The sequence below is a fragment of the Meleagris gallopavo genome, chromosome Z (genome assembly GCF_905368555.1).
Source record: "Meleagris gallopavo chromosome Z, MGAL_WU_HG_1.1, whole genome shotgun sequence".
In the NCBI taxonomy this organism is placed as follows: Eukaryota; Metazoa; Chordata; class Aves; order Galliformes; family Phasianidae; genus Meleagris; species Meleagris gallopavo.
This window is the reverse complement of record NC_139435.1, coordinates 2,333,174-2,353,573: the sequence shown is the minus strand read 5'-3', so window position 1 is coordinate 2,353,573 and position 20,400 is coordinate 2,333,174. Positions and strand designations below refer to the sequence as shown.

The 20,400-nt window shown below is 39.7% G+C and overlaps 1 protein-coding gene across 3 annotated transcripts in view; it reads right to left on the bottom strand.

Annotated features, from left to right (window-relative positions):
- The window catches only part of EPG5 (ectopic P-granules 5 autophagy tethering factor), a 50,819-nt gene extending 31,119 nt beyond the window's left edge, over positions 1–19,700 (bottom strand). For all 3 annotated transcript variants that reach the window (XM_085213205.1, XM_085213206.1, XM_085213207.1), the window contains exons 1-15: positions 19,588–19,700; positions 15,636–16,574; positions 13,641–13,884; positions 12,640–12,776; positions 11,943–12,050; positions 11,217–11,290; positions 9,115–9,223; positions 8,519–8,633; positions 7,822–7,972; positions 6,867–7,022; positions 6,348–6,505; positions 3,349–3,503; positions 2,680–2,820; positions 2,324–2,488; positions 1,347–1,469 (exon numbers count right to left, since the gene is read on the bottom strand). In XM_085213205.1, the coding sequence (XP_085069331.1) occupies positions 1,347–1,469; positions 2,324–2,488; positions 2,680–2,820; positions 3,349–3,503; positions 6,348–6,505; positions 6,867–7,022; positions 7,822–7,972; positions 8,519–8,633; positions 9,115–9,223; positions 11,217–11,290; positions 11,943–12,050; positions 12,640–12,776; positions 13,641–13,884; positions 15,636–16,574; positions 19,588–19,641 (2,829 nt within the window). In that variant the 5' untranslated portion in view covers positions 19,642–19,700. The remainder of the gene's footprint in view (positions 1–1,346; positions 1,470–2,323; positions 2,489–2,679; positions 2,821–3,348; positions 3,504–6,347; positions 6,506–6,866; positions 7,023–7,821; positions 7,973–8,518; positions 8,634–9,114; positions 9,224–11,216; positions 11,291–11,942; positions 12,051–12,639; positions 12,777–13,640; positions 13,885–15,635; positions 16,575–19,587) is intronic.
- Positions 19,701–20,400: the final 700 nt, after the last annotated feature.

Sequence of the window (20,400 nt, the reverse complement as noted above, 5' to 3'; positions counted from 1 at the left end):
CCCATCTCTTTTGTTAAAAGCTATCAAACCACATTGTTGTGCTGAAGTTTCCCCTACTAAATATCAGCCTGGGATTAAATATTTTTACTCAAAAAAGGAAAAACGAAAACAAACACCAAGCATCACACATCTTTGAAGGTGTTTGGCATTTTTTAAAATAAACAAATAAACATAAAAATTACCACCTGTCAGCAAAGTCTAAAAATTTATAGTTTCCTCTTAAAGAGAAGTTTTTAATGTGGACAGGCAAAGTCTTTGTGCAACACAAAAGTGCCTCCTATCATGAACAGTCTGCTTAGATCAAAAGATTTCAAATTTCATCTGATCTTTAGGAAAAATAGTGTACAAGCTCTGACAGATCAGTGTAAATTTCAGATTCATGAGCCAGTGCAGACATTTCTTCCATTTTTAGTGGGGGTACAGAAAAACCTAAGCAGAAATGTTCCTCAAGCTCCAGTTAGTACAGACCCAACAATACAAGTAGCAACCTAGGTTGTAGCAGGTTTGGGCAGAGAACTCATCTAGATGTCACAAGACAACAAAATACAATTAAGTACAGCAGAGAAAGAAGACAGAAAAGTGCAGAGAAAATAATGAAGTGCCAAAGTGTGGGAAAAAGAGACTTGGGGGGGAAAAAAAAAGCACAGGAGTGCAGGAAAGGAGAAAACACTGTATAGGAAATACTGAGACAAAGCAACAACACAATGCTAGGAGCTTTGAATAAACATATGCAAGCATCTTGGATTGAATATCTAAAAAAGGTATTTTTAACTTTGGTCTTTCTAACCTTCCACTCCCCTTCTGTAACTTGGAGCCATACCATTCTCAGTCATCAGTGTGCTGTAAAAATCAATATAAAACTGTTTGTAGGGCGTTCAGGGAACACAGCACTGATCACTATTAAAAAGCTCCTAAAAGAGATTAACACTCCAGTCTTCAAATAAAGTAGAATTAAGAACTGGAGACACTGGAAGGATGCCTCTTATGTTTACCAGTTGCATTCAATACTCTTTCAATAAGCAAAGGCTGCCCAACTCTGCATGAGCAGATGACGTTTAGGAAGAACAGACTGTAACGATGTCACTACAGGCTAGACAACAATGCAAATCTACAAGGGAACATATTAAAAACACTTATCTTCTCATATAGATGTCCCACAGAAAAATAGCAGTATTTTCAGACAGCATTGTGATTGCAAAAATATTCAGATTTGGGATATTGCTATGATAATATCATGATAATGTAGCTCTTAAAAGGAGGATAAGAAACAAAATAGTCTTTGTGTGTAGTTTTTCTTATCTGTCGCTAGCAGTATATTTATCCCTGTAGATTTGAAGAAGGAATACCTGCTTTATGCTTTCAGAAAGCAATCCTGCGTATGGTTTCTGGGAGAGATATTTCAGGTATGCTTCAACGACCATCAATGCAACTTCAGAATGGATGGCTGGATCCAGATGAAGAGCATCCTTCTAAAAACAGAATCCAGAATCACATCAGAATTCTGCCTCATTTAAAAGGCTTCTGCAACTTCATTGAAGTATCTTCACTCCCTTATCTGACACAACTGCTATTGCAATGACTTCCCAGTTAAATTTTCCCACCCATTCACTTGTTTTCAACTGTAGTCAAAAATAGGGAGAAAAAGTAAAGCAACTTTTGTCTCCAAGTACTCATGTTATCAACACAGCAAAGGGAAGAATTGTTACAATGCTAAAATGAATGACTGGACATAAACTACAGGATTTTTCCCAACTCTATTCCTGTTTCTCTTTAAAAAAAGTACACTCAGCTTGGATTGAATCCTAGACAGATTAAGCTTCTAGAGCAAACCTTCTATGTAATGTTTCCCCATCATTTAAAAAAATGTCAAGGCTTTGAAACCTCTATTTCAATCATGAGTTTTCTTACATTGTGAAAACATATCTGGATACAATTCTGCAAACTACAGTCACACCACCCTCATAAACACCACTTAGGGGATCCCTCTATTTTCTGCTGTCACAGATAACTTTATCAAGTGACTTACAAGAAGTATCCTGTCAGCAGTTTAGTCAGCTATTTCCCTTATTGGAGACAAAAAAAAAATCTTGCCTCAGTCTCTTTCAATTTCAGTTACAGTCTACAGGAATCCAACACAAGCAAATCCTCAGGCAGAAGGCTAGAAAATCACTGTGAATTTCCCATCCCATGCCTTCAAATGTACAGCTATAGTATCAACAGTATATAACTAACTGTCTCCAAATTCAGTTGTAGTTCCAGGCTGAGTAATACTTTCTCCTCCGGAAACCTACCCAGGTTCAAGCACCCTGGCTTTAAGACATACCTGCTCACCCAATCCCCAGTTTAATCCTTCCAAGATAATGCAGGCCAGTTTATTCTCCACAGTAGTTAGACTATAATTCAGTAACCAGTCTCGAATCAGTGCTATTTCAGATGAAGAAGGTTTCCACAGGTACAAAGGCAATTCTTTAAACAGATACAAAGAAACCTTTGAGGACAGAAAATAAAAGGCAATTCAGTATTGAGCATGGAATAATAACCTGTACTATGTTCTTATGCTTTAAACAGTAATACAACAAAAATTAAAACCCTGGACAGGTCTTTAACATGACCCATTCATACTGAGCTGTATGACCTCTATCTGGGCACCAGCTTTAAATGACAGAGGTTATCACTTACCATTCCAACTCTCTCAATTGTCTCTTTAACTCGATCCAACAGCACAGAAATAATCTGTGTATGAACACTGGCAATTGCTCCCAAGAGCTCTCGACCAACTTTTGAAAATGTCTCCCTTGTTGAAAGACTAACATACGACACCTGAGAAGATGAGGGGAAAAAAGGTTACTCGCTATGGCTGACCTTCACTGACACCACAATATACCATCTTTGTGAAAACACAGAACCAAGTTGTTCTTCCTGATTCTGGACAACAAGGTTGAAAAACGCCGACATTAAAAACAATTGTTTAAACAGCTGATGAAATTATGAGGCCAGCAGCACAGAAATGGACCAAAACTAAGCACATAAAAACAACAAAAATAAAAAAAAAACAACATGCTACACTAGGAATTTTAGAGCTACAAGTTAAAAAAAAAAAAAACACAAATGTGTTTCATTCTGGCTTAGTCTTTGAAAATCTGCTCCAAAAAGAAAAGAAAAAACAATTTAGAATATTTTAATTCAGCACTAAATTATAAACCTCAGAGGCAGCATTATATCAGTTGTTTTTTAACTGCAAAGATACAGAAACCATGAATGTTTCATGTTTAAACAGACATAGTTCCCAAGTTACAATGAACATGAGCAGCTCCATCCTCTGCCAAATGGACCAGTAATATTTCTTACCTCATATATCTCCAAAACAATGATTTTAATGAAATCCTCATCAACATCAGCCCGTTTGGTTTGTGCCATCTGAGCAAATGTGGTGAGCAGACAAATTTCTTCTGAGCAGTTCATTGACTGGAGATACTTTTCAAAACTTACAAGGTGCTGTGGATCTAGAAAAGTCACAGTGTTTTAGGACATACATAATCAATGCTTTTACAGTTTGATCCCAGAGAAAGAATCAGTTACAAAGGAATTATCATTAATGGAAGCCTGCAAGTCATGATCCTCTCTTCAAAAATGACCAGTCCCAGTTGACTTTAAAAAAAAGTGCAAGGAACACAGTAATATGTAGTGAACCCAGGTGATTCAGAAAATATATCAGTCATCCAAAGTGAAAGCTAAAATTGCTTCAAGAAAAGCTCACCCACAGGAAGAACTGCTTGAGTCTTTGTTTCTTAAAAATGTTCTCATGGTTTTAGTTTCCATGATACATTGCAGCAATAAGTTCCATCAGATGAAGTCTAAATTACATGGAAACATTCTGTTTTCAACCAGTGTCACATCCAAGAAAAGACTAAAACTAAGCCCACCCAAGCTGAGCAGAGAGATTTAGATCAAGTCAAGAGACTCTGCTAATTCTACATACCAGGATCTCAAGTAGCAATTAAACTAGAGAGATCATTCTATGCTGATTACAAACAAAAACATCTAGCACTGGGCCTCAGATATGCTGATGAGTTACTAAGAAAGATCAATTTCTGCTTCTCAAATTCAATATGACAAAATTACTGAATGTACTTGTTTGGAAAGTACATCTGAAAGCAAAGAATTGAAGTTCTTTAAATTCAAGAGTGAGATGCAGGCAAACAGGAAAAAAAAAAAACACGCTTGTTCCTCTGAGTGGAAGAAAACAGAAAGAGAACAATACAAAGAAATCTGAACAGGATTTTAACTATATATGTGCATGTGTGTATATTTTATTTTATTTCTCTCAAAATCAAAGCTGCACTTCAGCTGTCATACAGTTTGCATAGTGGCCTTTTTCCTCTGAAGCAAAACACACCACCATAAACAGTTTACAGTGATCTTACCACAGCAGCTGGACATGCTGAAAAAGCACTCTGTCCTATGCTAGCACTTAGCTGGCACAGGCAGGCATTTTGCATGCTTGTGATTAAGCAGATCCACTTAAGTTAGGTTCTGTATCAAGTCCTTTCAAGAATCTTGCAATTGTCCTTCAGCCTGAGATCAAACTGCTACAGCCAACACAACACATGAACAATGTGCTGAAGAACTGTGCAATTTGATGAAGAGTTTTTCCATACAGTAATACAAATTGCAGCCTTGAAAGATACAATAGACACACAGCTGATGTCCCACCCACTCATCTCCTTATCTAAGAACTAGAAAAGACTTGGTCATTACTGTATAAAAAGGCACAGCAGAATAAGCCACATGGGAAAGGGAAAGAACATGAAAGCAAAAAATGAACCAGTGAAAGCAGACAAGGAACAAGGAAATAAGAGCCTCCACCTCATCACCTCACAGTAGAGCAATGACATCCCCACCAGTATCAATGAATGGGGACGCTCCCAAAAGAATGTCTAAGCCATGGTGCATTATGGTACGAATTAGGGAAATAAGTCGGTATCATACTGGTGTCAGAAAAAATAAGCTATTTGAGAAGATCAGATGGATTTCACTAAAACTGCTGGTATTCTCTGCCTAGACATTCATGAAAAATACCAGTGTGCTGACACAACCAACTGAGGAGAAAGAAGAGGATAAAAACATCCTGCATCAGCACAGCAGGGACTTTAAAACAAAAGTTAGCAAGAAGCAATACGAAGCTTGAACAAAAAGAAATTTAAAAAAAGCAGTGCTTTTTTTTGTTGCAGCTGCAACCCACCACATCGTATTACATTCTCTTTGCTTAAGATGCAAAAAGAAAAAAAAACAAACTGTTGTCACTTAAACTGAATAACTGTTACTGATCAGCACTGGCCAGTCAAAATCGATCAGTACTTCATAAAATATACACAGCTACAGTCTTGACATCCCTCTTCACTTTGTTTTAATTGCTCTAAATGATAGCTACGTTGCAAACAGAGTTAAGACATTTAGTAACTTCTCAAGACCACAATTTTCTCCAAGATTTTGCTGATATGGTGAAAGGTATCTGGACTACCAGCTAGCTGAAAAGTAAAACTGACAGGCAGTGAGACTTGCTCTTTCTTGACAAAGGAAAGAGGTTGTGGAGTAGGCAGTCACTGCTTTGGTTATCTGTCTCCCTGTTAATCAATCCTGAAATGTTTTCTCATGAAGAAAGAAGCAAAGGAAAGGCAGCATTTAAACTGGTTTCTACACAACGCTGCTATAGCTGAAGCCTGCATGATGGCTGAGAAGATCAAAGTTAAGGGAAAAGAGAGAACTTTATAGAACAAAAAAAGCACCTGTACACAGTATCTATGCCTGTGAAAGAAAAGCAAATATCCAACAACACAAACTGCTGAAACCAGAACTACCAAGTTTAGAAAAAGATGAAGGAATACTTATACTGCTAGCAACAGCTGAAGACTTAAGTCTTTCCTGCTCAACCTACTGTAGGAAACCTGCTCTCAGCAAGGGGGCTGGACTCAGTCTCCAGAGGTCTCTTCCAATCCCTATGATTCCAATTCTAACAAACCAAAAACAGCTCTTAAAAACCCAACTTATACAAAATGCTGTATTTCAGGATCTAAATCACTCTCCAAATGCTGTTGAAGGTCAAGATGGAACTTGACATGAGAACACAGAAGATGTACTTGCTGCATGGCACTCCTGCACCTTTCAGATGCAGCTAGGAGAGAGAGAAAACCAATACCTGTTAAACTACCCAAGACAATTCTCAGGCCACTGGACCAGTCATGCTGCAGAGGGTATATTTAACAGTGGAACCTGCGAAGAATTAAACCTGTTGCTCATGCAACTGCAGCTGAATCTGTTAGAATTGGCTCTGAGTGAAGAAATTCTACCTTCAAGTCTCTGTTTGCAGTCAGCAGGCTGTAAAGTAGAGCAGAGCTTTTCCAGGTTTTCACTCTCTGCACAGTGCATGACAAAGAAGAGCTTCCAGAGCATGTTACTGGATAATGTTCCATAAGGCATCTCAGACATGAAGAGCCAGACTCCCAGCCTGTTAGGTATGAAGAGACAAACAGAAAGAGTTTCATCCTGATAAACCTCAACACAAAAAAGCCATATATGCCCACACCCCTGCCATACATTTAGGACAGAATTAGGAATGTGAAGATGTGTTTTGTACCTCTAATTTTAAGATAACCTATTTCTGAACTGAATAAGTCCCCCAGAGCTTCTGCCAGATACTAGAATTCAAGGTGTAATTCTTTCCATCTTAATGCTACCAATGTGCTGAAAAATCCTGCATATTACAGTCTTGTTTAAACCATGAAGTATCTAAAGTTACTGCAATTCCCAGCTTCAAATATCTCACACCTGCAAAATGAAGCCAGTATCAGCCATACTGGACAGCTTACCTTTTTGCCTTCAGAACATGCAGAACAGCTCTGAAAAACAGCTCATCAAACTCCAACTGTAATTTGTCCATGGAGTACAGATGCCCTATCGATCCATATAGTTTATTGCCACTAACGTACTGGGCCCAGTGGTCACTCACATGACAAAGTGTCATCCTACACAGCAGAACAAAGTTGTAGAGATATCATTAAGCACATCATCACCATACAAAACACAAACATGTAGCCAGTCTCTGGTCTAGTTACAAGAGATATATTTAACACACTGTCCTCTGTTTTCCAGAGACTGACATATGAGTAACATGTTCTTTCAATCCCATTTTAGAGAGAGTGTTTTGCAAGCAAACAATGCATAATATTCTGGTATATGCATTAATTTGCATATGATCTTTCAAGGTCTACAAATCCTACATTAAGAAATGACAGAGCACGCAACAAAACCATAAAAGATTAATTACACTAAGCAACTTAAATGCATCTCCTTAAAAGCACACTCATAGAAGGCAAGTGAGTGCTAAGCATTTAAAAATAAAGAGCAGCTTTTAGTTTCCAATTCCACTTGCTTAGTGTAGCAATAAGAATATTTTCAAGGTGCAATTTAAAAAAAAAAAAAACACCAACTTAAACCTAGAACAATTCTAGATTATAACTGCAAGTAAGCAGTAGCACAATCTGTAGGAAAGAAAGATTAAAGAAACTTTGCTGGTGTTTCACAGTCCACCTGGCTCTCTTCTGCAGCTACAGCATTTAGACTTTGCAGCTCTTTACTTCACAGGTAGTTTTCAAGTAAAGGACGCAGGGACTTCAGATAACAGACCAGCTAATCCTAAACCAACTAAGTGTCAAAACAAAAATAAACCAAAACCAGCTCCTGGCTAGCTTATTCATTAAGGAAATCTAAATTTTAAATGTATGAAAAAGATTCAACTATACCACAGAGGAGATACTCCCTTACTTGATCAGCTGACCAATTCGCTTCACAAACTGTCGGTATCGTGCTCTGTTAAATGTCTCTAATCCCACAGACAGAAGCTCCACCAAGGAGTTTGCAAAAGCAAAAACCTTCATCATCTCTTGAGGAGTTGTTTTTTCAGGAAAATAAGTACCTGAGAGCAAGATAGAAGAAGTTAAGTCTCAAAAAACATGCATAAGTTCTGGATTCTTTCCTTCAGAAACACTCAAAGCAATAAAAATCATTTCCACTGTTTATTAAGATTAAGGTTTATGTTTCCTTTATGAAACAGACAACAAATACCTGCTAAGTATGAAAGTACAAATAGTCTGCAGCTTTTAAAATCTCTAACAACCAGTTGCTTTATGTAACAGTCCACAGATTTAACATGAATGAAGAAATAATTGAAGAACAGTCACAGTACAATACAGCTCGCAGGCAAGAAGGAAAAATTATTTCTGAAAGCACATCTATGAGGATAAACAGTTAGAAGATAACATTAAGGGACTCTAGTGTTTTGCTTGCTAGTGTTGCTGTAACATTTTAAGTTATCCCATATAAATATCATACATTTCTACCTTATCTGTTTAGTCTTGCATGTGTTCATTACAACCTCAAATCAGAGACTCCCATAACGCAGCAGTATTCCTGGCCTTTATAATCATTAACACAATTACCATAAGAAAAACAGCTGTTTTACCTGCAGACTTAAATCCAAGGAAGTGCTGAAACAGTTCATGAAATGGAAACTGGGACAACAGAACTATCAGGTCATCTTCCAAAAGCAGAATCCAGCTTGTTTCAGGATCCTCATCCTGTAGATAAACTCAGTCAGTTTAACTTGCTTTCCATCAAAAAGCACACTAAAGGGCTTCACAATCTGCACTAATTCCAGTTTACTTGAGGGAGCAAAACAAAGTATAACTAAACTCTTCCTCCTACATATATAAGCTCCAAAATTCCTGGCTGTGTTTGTGTATTCATCAAGTAGGAAACAGAACTAGAAATGCTTTTTTCAGAAATGTGGTTTATGAAGAGAAGCAGAATTCAAATGGACTATTTCCATGCAACAGCCCCTTAAATTTATTTCCATCGTTATTATTCATTCCTAGAAACTCTATTTTCTACCATGATTATCTATTTTTACATTACAGAGGTAGAAGGAGAATAAAAAATATCTGAATTTCATATGATGCCACTAAACAACAGTCAGTCTTTCTTACACCATTTCACAAGATCAATACAGTAAAGCTGCATAAAAGCACAAAAGGGAAAAAAAAAAGTCATCTGCTGTACCTCTTCTCCTCCTTCATCTACCAGTGTCCAGTTTCCAGATTCTTTCCCAGAGGAAGAGGAGCTTTTCCTTTCATTTGGTTTCATATGGCACATGAACTCCACCCGATTTCTAATTTAAAATAAAAATCAAGTTTAGGGAAATCAGAAAATTAAAAACTCTGAATTTCATTATCTTTTCCTTACAAGACTGTATTGGTTTCGACTGGGACAGAGTTGATTTTCTTCACAGCAGCCTCTATGGTGCTGTGCTTTGAACAACGATAACAGTCTTGGTAAAACACTGATGTTATAGTTGCAGAGCAATGCTCACACAGTGCTTTTTCTGCTTCCCATGCTACCCTGCCAATTTGGAGTGCTCCAGATGCTGTGAGGGGAGGCAGCCAGAACTGGTGACCAAGATGAACCAACAGGATATCCCACACCTTACAGTGCCATGACCCAGCTGTAAATGCTGGAGGAAAGAAGGAGAAAGGGGGGAGGATGCTCTGAATGATGGCATTTGTCTTCCCAATAAACACTACATACAACAAGTCCTGCTTTTCTGGAAATGGCTCTACACCTACCTGCCAGCAGGGAAGTATGAAATGAATTCCTTATTTAGTTTTGTTTGCATGCACTGCACAATTTCTGCTTCACCTATTGATTTGTCTTTATCTGAACCCACAAGATTTTGCACTTTTTTCCCTTCCAACAACAGGGGAAATATGTAGCTGTGTGAGGCTTAGCTGCCTTCTGGGGTTAACCCACATCCGAGAAGACAAATCAAATCAAATTAAACAACAAGAAATTAACAAGTATGTTAAATAATCTGATGTCCTACAAGACTTGTGCAGGTCAGCTTCACTATACTACTTTTAAGGCTGCATTAGCTAACACCATGCCAACATTAGTACATTGAGCATCCACAACCAAAGAACTTCCAGGAAAGAATTGCTTCATATCAAGCCAGCTCCAGTTCCATGTTATACTTCTGTGAGTCTGGAACACTAGTTTTAAGACTCTTTGTCACATAAATCCTTAGCTCTTCAAATATATACCAGCAAGTTAAACAAACATAAAGAAAGGCTATATAAGAAGTTAAAATGGTAACACCTAACTCCCTTTTAAGTAGGAATGTCGTAGGCAGAACTCTGAACACACAGCAACAAAATTCTGGCACCATATTACCCTCTGAATACCTACACTGATAATAGAAACATACCAGTTTCACAATTGCAAATTTCACAACACTAGTAGCCTATTCTAAATTGGGTTTAAAATTTCAACTGGCTCCTGATACACAGGTGCTGTACCAGACAAATGTCAGACCTCTAACATTAAAGCCATGTGGAGTCTCCATGTTCTTGTATGAACAGTTAAGAGACCCACTCTAGACGTTTTGCATCAGTTTTTGTTGAAGGACATGCTAATAACCCACCAGCAACACACATGCCCTAAAGACTCACTTGTTTCCTGAGAAAAGCTCTAAACTGGAAATGGAAAACAAAACATTTTAAAACTATATTCTACAACAAGCCAGAAGTCCCTATTAACTCCGGATCAGACTATCAAGTTCACAAAACCCTAAATACCAGCAGATTGCTCCTTTGACATTAAGATCTGAGTCAGAGAGTCAAGGTAAGTAATACATTTTATCTAAAGCACATAATAGGAGATTTCACTAATGACTGGTTTCAGTAGCTAGCCCCTCCAAGCACCATATATTCCATCCAGATTTAAAAAAGCATGAAAAAAAATTAAGAAACACAACCAACATTTACACCAATTTAGTAACCACTTTATTCAAGGCCATCCGTTGCAGAAACAGTATTCTGAACAGGTCATCATGCAAGGCAAGAACTCCATTTCAGAACTCACAGTTGAAAATAATAACCACTAAATCAGCAGTCACAGTTATTTCACGGTTAAAAGCAAGCCTTAACCACATCTCGTGCAGAAGGAGAATGTACTGCCATGGCTGTATTTCAAGGTGAATGAGTAAAAATCTTTAGCTGTGAATCTATTTGAGCACTTTCAGGGGTGTGGAAAAAAAGATTTTCTATCACGGTTGTTTTCTACTCCTAAGTCAGCAGAATTTTATAAAATTTTATTTTCATACTTACTTAACAGGAGACATAAGCAAGGCAAGAGATTGCATGAAATGAAAGACACCGGATGGGTTATCCAAGACTTTGATCTGCAATTAAACATAAAAATAAAAGACCTAAGTAAATCTAAGCTACAGTCCAAGTAAAACAATGGGAAAATCAGTTGTAAGTGCAAAATTCCTATTCATTTCACATTTTCTACTAGCTTCTTGTTCAGACCGAAAACTATCCATAAAAGACAGTTGCAACATTCAGGAGGTAGTGCTGCTATGGCACAGTATTGGGTACTACTGTGAAGTACTTACTGAAAGGAATTTAAATAAGGACAAAAAACACCAAGAGGACCACAAAACAACAACTCTCTGCCCCTCCCATATACATCTTGGCACCAAAGGGGAAGCTAGGAGTTGAGCAAAGGGGAAGTTACAGTGCTACTTCCAATGACCCTTTTACTTCATTGTTTGCCTTTTCCCTGTTAGCACAATGGGGATCTTTTCTTATGGCTAGATTTCCAATGTCTTTCCCTTTCCAATGCCTGTGAACATGTGTGCCCTCTTTAAACCATACGAAGTGAAACCTCTTCCTTGCCTTCAAAATCACCCAGCTAATAAACTTTTCAGTTTCAATGGACATGCTGTAAAAACTGTTCTTTCTCAACCCCTGTAACTCACACAGAGAGGTGCTTCCAATCTCACCTCATCCATTCCAGCCTTCCAAAACCAAAGAACTAAACATTCACACCTGAACAAATGGAACAGCCCATTCACCAATCCCAGCTGGACAACGCAAGATGTGGTTGAAAAGGAAGAGATGGTCACCAGGACAGCCAATTCGTTGCAATACTGAAACCTAAAGGAAAAAAATATTGGACTGTTGTAAATAATTTCAAGTTTAATTCATTTTATAGTCTTGCTAAGTAGGATAATACTGCATTTTCCTTTCTCCTCTCACATTTTCGAAGAAGTCTCAGTTTCCAGAGCATCTTACAGTAGAACAGTATTTAAAGACCTGTTTGCCTGACTTATAAGCCATAAGATAATCATTCCTTACAGTGCAGAAAATTAATCATAACTATATTAAAAACTTTCTCATTTAAAAATAAGCAAGAACAGAAGTTTCTCAAAAATGCTGATCCAAATTACAAAATAAGTAAAAGCATTAATACTCCATGTGCATTATAAAAAATAAATTTAAATCCAATGTGCACAGTGTTGTCTGCTCATATCCCAGACCTCGTTACTACAGTTGACCTTCATTGACTTCATCAAACCAGGGAACTCATTCTAATCCAGTAAGACATTCTGCTCACAAAAGAGCACAAGGCCAAAAAATTAGTTGCTTATGGGTCAGCAGGAAAAACAATAGCATTTTCAGAACTAATTCTGTAATTCATCCCATGCGTTGGATCTAACAGCTCCATCCCTGCTTACACCCTCACCAGTCTCTGCAGCCACATGAGAAGGTCACTCTTAAACTGAGGATCTTCAATAACTCTGCGAGTGAAACTGAAGAGAACGCTGATACACTCTTTCAAGTGGCTCAAGTCTGAAGAAAGATTTTCAGACTGTTTTGAAACTGTAAATCAAAAAAAAAAGAAAAAAAAAAAAAAAGTAGTAAGGAGCATTCACCAACAGCTTTCAGAATAGTAGAGCACATAGTTGTTCTGAGGCTTTATAGAAAACCTTCTCTCTGTATCTGTAGACACCAAAATATTTTAACACACCTGCTTGTTAAAACTGACAAAGAACAGTTACTTAGCAAACTTTAATCTTATAATCTAGCATTGAAGGCTAATTACAAGAATACTCCATTTACTCTCATAAAAAGCCTTCCCTCAACATAAATTTTATAAGCATCTCCATTTACTACGCATATAAACCAACCAGGAGGTGGAGGACAAAGCAAAGATGTCAAAGAAGGATAAGTATCAGAGAGATTCCTACTTTAGCCCAAGTATGATATAGGCAGAAACCCAAATAAGTAATATGTATAGGATGAAAACTAAAATGATTTTCAAGTATTAGAGCTGCAAGATTTCAAACAGCCTTCCAAAAGCAGTAAAGCAGGAAGTTATTTCTAAAATTGTGCATCATCAGTTTGGAAAAGGGATTGCATTATTATATGGCACCTTTGGTAACAACAGATTGAGCTCCATGTGTCACATCCCACCTGCTGTTCCTCTAGAGTAATCCACGGCAGTATATAGCCTAGACAGAAGGGAATCCTGCCCTCAACTTCCACTCTCCAGGACAATAAGGTAATAGAACTAGAGTTCTTACATGAGAAAAGCGTTTCACTGATCCCTCCATAAAAATCAACAGGTTTTTATATCAGTGGAGCTACACGCCAGTACACAAATCCCATCAACAAGACTCTAAAACTTCATGTGAACAAGGTGCTGGGCAGCCCCAATAGCATGGCAGTGGACTAAGAACACACCTAGTTCTTGCTCCTGAAGAGCCACTGATCTCAGCAGGGAGGAACTGTTGAGCAACCTGTACACATAGGACTCCACCTGTAACCGAGACAGCACTGACGTGTAGGAGTGCAGTGCCAGTGTCTGATGCACGTGCTCTGCTTTGGCTTCAAACAGCTTTTTCAGTTCTCCCAACACGCTTCCATTCATCTCCACTGTCTGGTAGCGATGGTGACCTGTCACTTTGCACTGATCTGCACAGACACCCTGAAAAGAAAGCAGTTATTTCACATAAGTGATTCTGTCACTCAGTCAAATGTGCTTACAGAAAGTGACCCAGACATAACTCTCCCCTCAGCAGATTTCAAAGTTTATAGGCACACAAACATTTGGGAACATTCTACATTTTTTTCAGAACTACACTGAATGCAATGAAGACACATATCCTGGACTTCATAAAAAATTATTCTTATGAACCCTCAACAACTCAAATTTAGAAACAGACATGAAGTGACCTGCCTGTATCACTGACAGATGTGAACAAACTTGGATCCTTCTACTCTTGGTGACTGTACATGATCATGATCAGCAGTTTATAGATTCCCATAAGTATTTAAATCTGATATTTTAAACTGGAACAAGTAAAATCTTTTTTAAAAACTCCCAGAACCCTGTATTTATAGCAATTTCCCCATAATTAGTTTAAGGTTTCTGAAATGAACTGCATTCATCTTCCCAAACTAGAATTAGAAGATAAGAACAGTCTTCTATTCTTCCTATCTCCAATTCCTCAGCTAAAGAAAGCCATGACACATAATATCCCTATTAATCTTTTATGCAACCAGAAAACACACTTTCAGATCATGCACTTTGGAAGTTTAGTCTTGTATTTTTTAAACTGTAAGAATAAGAATTTTAGATTAGAATTCAGAAAACAACTATTCTGGATATGCAATAAACAGTGAAGCAGGAGGGAATAAAGCAGGCAGCAAGCTTAGCCAACCATAAAATGCACAAAAAGGATTAAGAGTGAAGCCAAAAGCACCCTCCGTGTAGGAACTTAACAGCACAAAGCTGAGAGTCCAGTGAGGTTCAGAGATACAGGTCCATTACATCCCAAGTAAAAAGAAGATTCCAGTTTGCCCAGCAGACATCACTCAGCATTAAACTCTGAAGAGCTGCACAAGAGAGGCACTAGCTTTAGATGTGTACTCACAGGAATAGTGAGAACCACCACATACATAGGTATTTAACACCTTGTAGCCATTTGGATGATGTACTGGCTAGAAACAGCACAGGAGCACCAGAACTATTTCACTGACTCCCACAACAACCATAAAGCTCCAAAAATGAACTACACTGAATGAGTCTGGGGGGGAACGTTCCTCTGAAGTTCCTCAGATCCCCTCTGGATTGTAAGCAGCAATGCTACAGGACTACGTGAGCACCACAGCAGTGACTGTAACCACAGACACACACGTGGAGCAGCTGTTCCTGAAGGTGGAAGTACCTCGTACACCCTGTGCTCCCAGTAACAGGGTCACATGCAAGACCGTATGACTCCAACTCCTCAACATCTGCACCTCTGACAGTGGGACACAGCCAGGAATGATGGCAATGAAAACTATCACCACAGGCAGCAAGACAGATGGGACATCACCACTATGGTCATTCTGACATTCTACAGACAGCCCCATCTTACTACATACATCTTCCATTTTCTGCAAGTATTGTGGCACAAACTTAATCCAACATTACAGGCAGAATTTGACGGACAAGGCTCAAACACAAGCCTGGATCCGAAAGAGATCAATAAAATAGATCCTACACCTTACACTTGATTTTATATCAAACAACAAACTGTCTTAAATTGCAACAGGGTGATACTCTGAAATTCAAAGCTGGGTTTGGTGGAAGAAAAAAGCAAAGTCAAACATCAATTTCAGAATAGTGACCAAAAGAAGCGTTCAGAATCACATCCAAATTGTTATCCCTCAAAAGTAGCTTCATAACAGCACCTGCACAGTCTTCTGTTCTTCTTTAAAAGTCCATAACCTCCCCTTAATATTTTGGCAGTCTGTCATCATAGCCTGCAGCTCCACCTCCGCCAGCAAAAGCTGCTTCCGGCAGCGCATGTAGTTCAGGAGCAGTTCATAAAATTCGTGCCTGTCCTGATGAGCAACACTTTCAAATTCCTCTGTATAGGAGTCAACATTCTCAAGCCATGAACAGGGTTCAAAAATTTTCAGCTGTTCTCTGGTAAAAGGCATGAGTTCAGGTTCAGTTGGCAGCTCTGGATAAAGCCTTTCATTGTGCAACAATGGTTTGACTGCCATTATGGTTGGTCTCTCATAGGACAACTCAGTGGACAAGTCTGGATAAAGTGATTTCAACCCCAAACGATGAACACGTGTTTTGGATTTCTCACAGGGCTGCAAGGGACTCAAAGGAGGCTTCTCTGAGAAACTGACAAGAGGACTTTTAGCATCTTGTACATTCCCAGTTTCTTTGCCCCTTGCAATGCCCACTACTGCCTGAGAAGCAGCTGCACTGGAATGAAAGGAATCACCCAACACATCAGAGTTTTCTGATCCACTAGCAACCACCTCCACAAAGCTGGGAGGTTTGTCCAGCTTGCTTTTTTCACTTTTCTCAACATTCCCTCCACACTCCTCATGTGAAGGACCAGCTTTACTCTCTTCTCCACCTGCTGAAGGCTCTGCAGCTGCTGTCAGAGATCCTTGGCTTGCTAAAGTTAAATTACTGAGGGAGATGTCACACAAATCAGTCGCAGCTTTTCCATGCTCTGCTTCATCACTGAGCTTAATTTCTGTGAATTCTCCTGGTTGCTCCACTTGCACTTCAGGGGCCTGAGAAGACATTTCTGACACAGGAGGGAGGAAAACATCATCAGGCTCTTGTATTTGGGAGTCCTCATTACTTCTTTTCTTCTTCTCCTAGAAATAAGTTAATAGCATTATTAACAAGCAAATCCTCCTTCCTCACGTCCCAAACCCCACCAATACACCATTAGTCAACACCACAACTCTAAAAGCATCTTAACAGGTTAATTTTCAAAATAATAACACCACACAGATCCTTGGTCTTTAATTGACCTTCAAATACTGTGCATCAGCATCTGTTTTTTTGGTCAGCTCTTGAAAGACATTTCAATATTTCTACGTGAAAAGCCACAGACATCTCAGAACAAGGTGTTCCACCAATTTATAAATAATCCACATAACAAAAAGAAATTCACCTCAGGTTTTATAGAATTACTTAGTGGCCAGAAAATTATTTTCAAAAGGCAATTTCAGAACAAAGAAAGATCTAGAATGCATCTTCTAATTACACCAAATACAACCCCTGAAATAATACCTATTGAAAACAGGCATCACAGATCAGAGACAAGTCACGACTCAGAAGTGACATTAAAACTGTAACCAGTTATCTGATTTAGATTCCCATGAATCCAGCCTGATGTATCAGTGGTTTCCTTCTCAAAGCACAGCATGGGAAATAATGTAGCAAGGTAACTCAAAAAAGATTTTTGCTAAATGTACACTTACAAGTGGTTTGTGTGGACTTAGCCACTTAGAAGTAAAACTGTGAAGAGTTGGGTAAGCCCACTCTGCTTGTAGGCGACCCAGATAACACCACAGAGAGCACAGCTAAAAACAGGGAAAACTCTCAATACCCCCCCAAGATTGAAGAAGAGATGACAGCTTTGCAAACTTAGTGACAACTTCACACAAACTTTCTCTAAGCAGCTGACAAGACTTTGCCTTATGAGAAGGCAAGGCCCTTTCAAAGTGCAATCTCAAGCCTACTTTGATTTTAACCACATGCTCACAGCTTCTTCACAAAATGGTAAATAGAGTAGCTTTGCTTTCAGACTGCACTTTCCATTACGTTTAAACTTGCAAACACTCCTGATCACAAAATACTTCTGACACTCTAATGCTATTGTTAGACCAAAAAAAAAAAAAAAAAAACTTGTAAAATTTATGAAGTGCCTTTCAGTTCTTGCATTCCAAAGCAAAAAATGTCATCATGTTAACAAGTTTTTCATCTGAGAAAGGATGAGATAAATCAGGTCCTGCACCAACAAAAAAGCAAATCATGCATTCTGAGGTTTTAGTCTGCTTCTGAAGGTTTATACTTTAAGTCAAAAATGGCACCTGCTCAACAAACATGCCCTGTGCCTAGCTGTCTTCCTTGTCTAGCATTTTAGTGCACTATTTTCAGTGAATGACACCTCATGCCATAAGGAGACCTACTATTTTCCAGGAATCACTTCTGCAATAATTCAGTGCTACTCATTGGGATGCTCACAGATGCATGGTCAGCCACAAGTCCTCTGCTTTTAGCACCTCACTGACTTTTTATCAGATTGTTGTTTACCTGTGCAGGGCAAGCTCAACTTTGGGGCCACCATAGGCTTCATTCCTCTCCCTAACAGCAGCTCAGCTGAACCAGCCTTTTTCCCAGCTTGCACACATTCTGGCTTCTCATATCACAGAATGGCTTTAATTGGAAGGAAATTCAAAGGCTATCTAGTTTTCAAAAGATTATGACCATTGCTAAGGAACAGGAATGAAACCATCCTTGATGTGATTTGCAGCTCAGGCTTCATCTTCAAACAACCCCATATGTTCTATGATTCTGTGAGAATCACAGAATGGCTTGGAGTGAAAGGAACCTTAAACCTAGTTCCCAACCCAGCCTGGCCTGGAGCACCTCTAGGGATTGGGCAGCCACACTTCTCTAAGCAGCAGTGCCAGGGCCTCACCACCCTCTGAGTAAAGAATTTCCTACTAACATCCAACCTAAATCTCCCCTCTTTTAATTTAAAATCATTTCATTCGTTCTGTCACTACCAGACTTGTAAAAAGTGAGTCTCTTCCTGTTTATAAGCTTCTTGTAAGTACTGGAAGTCCCTCTAGAGCCTTCCCTTCTCCAGAGTGAAAACCTCCAGCTCTCACAGCCTGTCTTCATAGCAGAGATGCTCCAGCCCTCTGAGCATCTTATGGATCTCTTATGCCCCCACTTCAACATCACTGCATTCCTCTTGGGCTGGGGATCCCAGACCAGGGCACAGCATTCCAGATGAGTCCTCAAAAGGATGCTGACTGTAACAACAGCAACACAGACATCAGCAATAGGTCACGTGCAATGCTGAAGCACTGTGGATTCTCACATGCAACACTTCACTATACATCACCCAGGAATTGTTTAGCACTTAATTACACCTGGAAGGAATAGCAAAGGGCAGTGGCCACTGCCATCACCGCACACGTTTTTAACAAGCTGTCCACCACCTGTGATTCACTCCCTTCCTAGGAGAATGATTCCTCCAGACAGCAATCTTTCAACTTGACTGCCTGACACAAATTGTGGAGCTGAATCAAAACAGAAACTATGACATGCTGACCATGCTGGCATGGGGAAATATCATTCAAGGAAAAACGTTTCCTTGAATTCTTAGCTGCCTGGAGTTCGGGAATCACAGCTGTACCTGTGATTTGTCTCAGAAAGTTTTGACCAAGCACAGCTTCAATTTACACTCTGTGACACAGAAGACAGCTGATTGGAGAAATTCATTTCCATTTCGACTCAACCCTTGAGGGCAGCTCCAGGAGAAACCAAAGCTGCAGCAAGCAAGGGCAGGGAGCACAGGTTAGAACGAAAGCACAGCCACAGCTGCAGCACCAAACACTGAAGAGACGCCGAACACGCTGCCTCCTGCCTCCAGCTCCGGGCGTTCCAAAGCCAACCCGCACCAAAGCTCTGCTGGCCTACAGGCACTCCGCCAGCCCCCGCTACCCGGCAAGGCGTGAGGCAAAAACCTTGTTTACGCCCTTCTGCGTTACATCACGCTTTTCGCTCTCAACTTCCCCACGACTCAGAGAAACTCCAACGCTCAGAAACCCTCCAAGAAAGGCACCCCAGCCCCGTCACCGACCCTACCTTCGCCTTGCCCTTTGGGCGGCCCCTCCGAGGACCCCGCACGGCCTCAGCCATGTCCCCACCACTACCCAGCCGGCTGTGGGTACAACCGGAAGAGGAGCTGCTTGGCCCCGCCTCTCGGCGGCGCGCTTGGCCAATCGGCTGCGAGGATGGGTACGGTAGGCGCAGAGGGACAAAAAGGATAGAGGGCAGGCGCGCGGTCTGCTCAACAGGGCGCTTTTCTATGCGGGTCTGGCGGGATGCTTGGCCACCCTAAAAAGGATCCCCAGTATTAATTGTCATAGAATCATAGAACGTCCCAAGATGGGAGGAATGCATCACTGAGCCCTCACACAGCACCACTCATAGCCAAACCCTGAGTCTGAGAGCTCTGTCCAAATTTCTTGGACAACAATATTCAGCTTAACAGCCTCTATTATACTTTGTCAGCTGAAAAATCCTCAAAAAGAATTTATGCAATGCGTTATGGAGTAGATAGATAGTTGCCACGCTAACCCTGCTGCAGCAGCAACCCGTAGGAGCTATGAAGGAAGCTTTGCTGCTTACAAGTGGTACAGTCATGTCCAGAATCTGTGCAAACGTGTCTGATGAATTACAGATCCTCTCCAACCCTCAAAAGGAAAAATTCAGCTGAAAAACAGGAAGCCAGGGAAAGCTGCCTTTCAACAGCTCGCCTGATCTCAGGAACGCAGCCTCAGCCCTGACAGAAAGTAAACAGAACATTGTAGGAAAAAAAAAAAAAAAACCACACATCCACTAACAACTCAGAATTGTTATTTTAAATATATATGTATTTAAAGAACTAAAACTACA